At 41.2% G+C, this 6,981-nt stretch overlaps 1 protein-coding gene across 8 annotated transcripts in view; it reads right to left on the bottom strand.

Moving 5' to 3' along the window:
- Nucleotides 1-4,047: 4,047 nt before the first annotated feature.
- The window catches only part of CCDC7 (coiled-coil domain containing 7), a 347,366-nt gene continuing 344,432 nt past the window's right edge, over nt 4,048-6,981 (bottom strand). For all 8 annotated transcript variants that reach the window (XM_075922671.1, XM_075922670.1, XM_075922665.1 and 5 more), the window contains one exon: nt 4,048-4,215. In XM_075922671.1, coding sequence (XP_075778786.1) covers nt 4,135-4,215 — 81 coding nt within the window. In that variant the 3' untranslated portion in view covers nt 4,048-4,134. The remainder of the gene's footprint in view (nt 4,216-6,981) is intronic.

Raw genomic sequence — 6,981 nt, 5'->3', positions numbered from 1 at the left:
ATAGGATTTCTAAGTGTATTTTGGGATGCATTACTCATCAATTATCAGGACTGTATCCCTGCTTTGGGACATGTTCCTGCTCCACAAGAGTGCAAGCACTGACTGCAACTGCACTTCATGATGTACCATGTACTGATATATGTACATCAGCCACGTGGAGTTCAGTACATACCTTCCCTTTCCATTGCATCTTGGTGCGAGACTCTGATGGGTGCCTTGCATGGCATAGCTGTTCTCCATTCCATGGTTCCATCATCTTCCACTATAAGAGCATGAGTGGGGTGAAGAGGGTGCATACAGAAAAGTTCTTCATTAGTTCCCATAATAGAAGGACTAGAGGACACCAAAGGAAAGGAATGGGTAGCAGGCTTCAAACTAGTAACAGAAAGTTGTTCTTCACAAAGCAAAGAGTCAACCTGTGGAACTCCTTGCTGCAGGAGGCTGTGAAGGCTAGAACTAGAACAGAGTTTAAAGGGAAGTGAGATAACTGATGGAGGTTGGGTCCATGGAGTGGTATTAGCCAGGGGGTAGGAGTGGTGTCCCTGCCCAAAGTTTGTGGCAGGCTGGAGAGGGATGGCATGAGACAAATGGCTTGGTCACTGTCTTCGGTCCATCCCCTCCAGGGTCCCTAGGGTTGGCCGCTGTCGGCAGACAGGCTACTGGGCTAGATGGACCTTTGGTCTGACCGAGTACGGCCATTGTAAGTTCAGGGCTCAGGGTCGGGGGTCTCAATGGACCACCTTGATTTTCATGCACACCTGCTCCTGGGTGGCCAGGCTGGCAGCTCTCCTGCTTAGCCGGCCGCTTTCCTGTGCCTAGTGTGGAGGTCGTGGACGAGGTCCACGATATCCGCACTAGACCAGGCGGGCGCCTGCCTCTTGCGGTCCCGGGCAGGCTCCCGGGAGCCGCCAGCCTGGTCCCGGGAAGAGGGGGAGGGCTGGGGGGCATCGGGTGGCTGGCTCGAGCCGTGCCAGGTGCAGGGTCTGCTAGCTGGGTGCTGGCAGGCTTGCACCTGGCACGGGCACCATAGCCAGCCCGTGCCCCTTTAAGAAGTCCGGGGCCGGGAGGGGGGCAGTAGAGTTTCCCTGGTATTGGCCAGAGTGGCCACCAGGGAAAGCTGGGGAGGGCTAGCCTCCCACTAGTTCGAATTAAGGGGCTACACACCCCTTAATTTGAACTAGTAAGTTCGATTGAGGCTTAGTCCTCGTAGAATGAGGTTTACCTAAATCGAACTAAGCGCTCCGCTAGTTCGAATTAAGTTCGAACTAGCAGAGTGCTTGTGTAGCACCTATCAAAGTTAATTCAAACTAACGTCTGTTAGTTCGAATTAACTTTGTAGTGTAGACATACCCATAGGGACTATACATCCTAAAGAACATCCAGTTACAGGTAAGTAACCTGATCCTCATGCAGCCTTTACCTGAATGGTTGTTGAACAAAAATATTCTGTTTTCTCATATGTGCCACTACCACAGAAGGCATTTTATAAAACTCTTGATGCAGTGGTCATGCCAAACAAGAGGACTTTCTGCTGAAAATGCAGTAGAGCTACTACAAAATGAAGATATTTTTTATTTCTGCACTGGACAGAAATATGAAAAGATGCACCCTTTAAATCAAGAGTTGAGAACTAATCCTTAGTTACAAGTGAAGGAATTATGGAGGTTAGTGTTAACATATGTCTAGATATTCTGATTCATATCTGTTCACTTTTATTAAATCTAAAATTGGATGAAAATCACCATCTTTCTTCTATACTAGAAAGTATCTTGAACAAAAACCTGATCCCACAGGTGTTTGGGTATATCCCTTGACAGCTGTTATCTGGAGCAATTTGTGTTTGTCTGCAAGTAGAATAACCCCATGAGAAGTTTCCCTGAAAAGGGAAAGATAGGAGGAATTTAAAGAGGGTTTGTTTTTTGAACTGATCGGCATAGCCCTTCTCTTTAATTTCAGGGACCCATAAATCCAATGTAATCAGTTTCCATTTTTTGATGAATTGGGCTAGCCTGTCTCCAAATAAAATAAGAGTGGTGTCTTTGATAGTTAGCCAATGACTCTCAATCCTCATATCATATGAGATTCCTAGCATTCAATGAAGATGAAGAATGAAAAGTAGGCTGTTTCATCTTAAGCTTAGAGACAGACCTCTTTTTGTGCTGGCTCTGGAAAGAAGACGTACATTGCTGATGCTGTTGCTGATGTCTCTGAATTGAGGAAAAATAATTATAACGGAGAGTAAAATTGTCCATCAAAAAGGAGTAGAAGCTTTCCTTTTGATTGATGGATAAAAACCCACTGAATGAGCAATGGATCTAATTTCCTTTAATTTTTCTAACAGTTCATCAATCTTATTACTGAAAAAGACCATCCCCTTTTAAGGAGACATCTTCAACTTTAATATTAGTGCCTTCAGCCATGGAAAATGAACAGAGCAAAGCATCTCTCCTCAAAGTAACAGAAGAGTATGAAGCATTAAAAGATGCTCTTTGGGCATGTTTTGCCATATTGTCCTTCTATCAAAATAGCATTCGCTAGTCTTCCATCTCAGAAATTTTGTGCAGTCACCCATTCCCATAGACGGAACTGATAACCCACCTGCACCGCCTGATAATTTAGCCACGCTAATAAAAGAAGTGAAAGTAAAAACCTCTCTTTCCAGTGAATTGATGCTGCAGACAGCGTGAAGCAGAAGGGCAAGTCTACACTACAAAATTAAGTCAACATCACCTGCCTCCTTTGGAAAATCCCATTGCTGTTGCTTTAGTCTAGTGGCACTTTCCATCTGTTTATAAGGTTATACTTCACATCAATTTTTGCACAATATTCTCCTGTTCAGGGCAATATACCATATTTTCCATCCTATAACTGCTAAATTTCTCAAAGGTCACATACACTTATTTTCACAGTGCTTGAACCTCTGCATTCTTGGAACCTCAGTTAAGTGTTGTTATGTCTAATGAGTTCTCCGATCACCTGTCCATAAAGACTGCCTTCAGTTTGGAGAGCAGAGGAAATTTAGGCCCTCGTGGCTGATTCATTTCATAGTGTTCCATAAGGACTATTAAGTTTTTTTTGTTTGTTTTTTTAAAGAATGGAGATGCCTGTCTCCTAGAACTGGAAGGGACCTTGAAAGGTCATCGAGTCCAGACCCCTGCCTTCACAGCAGGACCAAATACCCCCCCCTGACAGATTTTGCCCCAGATTCCTAAATGGCCTCCTCAAGGATTGAACTCACAACCCTGGGTTTAGCAGGGCTTCAAGTTTCTAATCAAGATTGTTTTGGAATTTATGCACCTCCCAGTTTTCTCTCCTAGAACCCTTGAATTAGGGGGAAGCTAAACCACATATCCTTGATGTTGTGCTCACAGTCATCATTCTATCTTTATAGACCAAGACCTTTTAAGAACTCCCCTTGATTGTTAATGACTTTTAAAGACAGGATTGCAAAGAGTCAGGCCATATTTCTTCAATACTGATTAAACTGGCATAACTATAAAAAATTCTATTACAAATTAGGTTAGTTTTCTAACCATGACAACTATTACAATGAGTGCCATGATGCCTATTAATTTGGCCCACACTCATTATTTGTTAGCTTGGAAAAATGATAAGGAAGAGGGAAAAAATCCACCACATTCTCTCAGCCACCTGCAAAAGATAAAGCATATGTTGCAGCATTTCTCAATTTGTTTTGTAATAATCTTCATGTACTATAACTGTTTTTCAGACTTATTTGGCAAGAAGGCATTTAAGGATCAGATACAAACTTTGGAAACAACTCTAAAATATATCTTAGTTTTTTTTAATCCTACCGTAGGAAGTGCCATACAAGATACGAAATTCAAGTCTGGTTAAGAATTAGTATAATCAAATCAATTCTGTTAAATTGTTAAAAATAAAAGGATGGCTTTACTCAGTTTTTGCCATTCAGATTCTATCTGTTATACTTTACATTGCTGTGTAAGGATTTTCTGTCATAATAGAACTCAGATCTAGACTAATCTGTACATTGATATATAAAATAATAAGGCTTCCAAACCAGAGTACAGAGGCCATTGACTTTTTATTTATGCCACAAACTTGTAATCACTGAACTGTTCTGCAATGAGCAAGTAAGATAGAGCCACCTCGTTAATGTTTTGGATCCTTTTTTAATTCTGAAGACCTTGAGCTCAGCACATTGTAAGCCTTTCCAGAAATAGAGAGTGATTCCTGAAAACAAAACAGAGTTATGCTGTATTTTACAGAATTGCAGGTTGTTTGGAATATATGACCAAATATTTAACACCACACAGTTTAATTTCTCACATAATAAATTGTGTAATAGCCAAGGTTACGTTAGTGTAGTGAATAATAATTCAGGGAGATTATTGTATTACTTTGTGATTGTGTAAGTATTGGCTTGATGCATGGAAATGCTTAATATTGATGTAAAATTAAACTTTGTACATTCCAAAAAAGACCAGTTACTTATCTTGCAGTAACTGTAAGTATTTAAATTGCACATGAGATCAGATTATTTTGCCAGCACTATCCACTGGGACAGCACCTACACTCTAGATTTCTCTCATCACCCTGCACCCCAGTGTACACATATGCATTCAAAGACATACATGGCAAAGCAAGTCCAGGTCCTCTGTTCCTTAACCAATATAGAATCCCAAAAGACTAGGACTCCATAGTTAGTGGAGTGGTAGGACAGGTGTCAGAATCTATGTGGACAACACATCTGAAAGAATCACAATTACTGTGAAGTTTAAGTAATTCCTTTTCTTTGTCCACATGGATTCTACTCTTATCTATGCACCTGAAGATGGGTACTAGGTGTCCTATTTAAATAATGATTGCAGGACAATCTTACCATTTGGGCATCTAATCTGGAATTTTCTATCAAAGGAAAATATCTGTGAATGTGTAGACTGAAGTACACATTTGTTGCTGCCCTACAAATTTCAGAAACAGGTGCATTCATCAAACAAGCAGCAGAGATGGCCTGAGCTCAAATGGAATGACCTGTAATGTAACTAATTGGCTCTAACTTGGCTATCTTGTAACTTATTTTTATACAGTTGGAAATTTTAATATTAGTTAAGATATTATCTATTTGTAACTAAATCAGCAGAGGCTATGAATAGTCTAAGTATGTTCCTGAATAATTTGTCCTGGTAGGGAAAATGCCCATACATTACATCAAGTGTGTGAAGATTCTTTTGCCAGTGTTGAATGTGGCTTGGAGAAAAAAATGATGATGGATAAACTGATTCACCTGGAACTCTGAAACAGCTTTTGACAAGAACTTGGGATGGGGTTTGAGAGTAACCCTGATCTTCTGAAATGCAGTATAAGCCTTAATCTCCCCTGTTCTTTGAGGGATGTGAACACATCTTCAGGCTCTGAGGGACTCATTTAGACCAACCCAAGTCACCCTCATGAACTTTAATACAGTCAATCTACTGAGACATCCAAGATCCAGAATGGAATACCAATCCCTTTTTTCTTTAGGATGAAAAAATAGTGTGAATAAAAACCCTGACCCCTGAACTCTAACGATATTTCCTCCATTGTTCCAAGTTGTAGAAGGAAGTCCATTTGTTTAAAGAATATCTCATGAGAAGGGTCCCTGAAAAGGGGTTTGAATTAGAATACCTTTTGTTGACAGTTTCCAGGACCCACCAGTTCAAGATAAAACAAGACCAGACTTTCTAAACATAAGTGTGCATCATCAAAGGGAGTAAAAGGGAATCCTTGGGAGTTTGTCACGCTCTAGACACTGGTATCAACCCTTTTCTCTGGCAGAAGACATAAATTGTGCAACAGCAAAGGAGTATCATTGCTGGAAATTCTGATTTTTTTTTTCCTTGGTGGCACCAAGTGCCTTTGAGGCTGATAATAATACTGGACAGAGGGATGCTTCCTGGCGAAAGTTTATGGTCTTATTTGCTTCCTTCTTAGGGCTGGAGAGTAAAGGCCCAAAGAATGCAGTGTAATTTTGGAGTCCTTCAACAAATGGAGGACCCTGTTTTTGAAGTTAAAATTATCATCAAAGTGAAGGTCTTCAATTGTGAATAGGACTTCCTTGGGAATATCACATCTCCTCCAATATGACCATAGCACATTCTACTGTACTGGATGTGTACTCTGCAGCTTGAAGGGTTAAAGGCTGTCCCTTGGAATGATGGCTTTAGTTCCTCTCTTTGTTCCTGTGGCACCTTGTCCACAAAGTAAGATATTAGGTCCCACATCACATAGTCCAATTTAGATAGGAGAGCTATTAATTAGCCATGCACACCCAGAGACTGGCAGATGAATAGATTTTGTATCCCAAAAGATAGTGTTTATTCAGGTCCTTTGCCATTGATATGGAGCAGAGGAAAATGATTCCATAATTGGGTTTCTCCTTCCAAATGATGTTGCGGTATCCTCTTGCATTGAGGATACCTCTCCAGGGGAGGGAACTCCAGTTATTAGGAAAAAACAGGTGCTAGCAATGATGAATTTGATCATTAAAAACATAGACAGTTGGGTTTGTGATGACTGGGAGAACTGCCTGGTGACTTGCATGCCTAGTGCAAAGATTGTGGCTTTCCTGAGACATCTACATAGACTTATATGTACTGCTGGTGGTCGTGGTACATGTAGGTATTAATGGCACAGGGAAGGCTAGGAGAAAGGCACCGGAGACCAAATTTAGGCTGCTAGGAAAGAGAGTGAAATCCAGGACCTTAACAGTAGCATCCTCTGAAATACTTCCAGTTCCACACACAGGCCCAGGTAGACAGGCAGAATTGCCGGGTCTCAATGCATTAATGAAATAATGGCATAGTGAGGCGGAGTTTAGATTTATTAGTAACTGAGGAAACTTTTGGGAAACCAGGAGTCTATACAGGAAAGATGGGCTCCACCTAAACCAAAATGGAACCGGATCAAGGCTCCAGCTGATCCTGGGCTCCACGTGGTGCTGACACTTTGAAATGTCGC

This window comes from Pelodiscus sinensis, chromosome 2, assembly GCF_049634645.1.
Source record: "Pelodiscus sinensis isolate JC-2024 chromosome 2, ASM4963464v1, whole genome shotgun sequence".
In the NCBI taxonomy this organism is placed as follows: Eukaryota; Metazoa; Chordata; order Testudines; family Trionychidae; genus Pelodiscus; species Pelodiscus sinensis.
The sequence above is the reverse complement of the archived record's forward strand: the minus strand, read 5'-3'. Positions and strand labels throughout refer to the sequence as shown.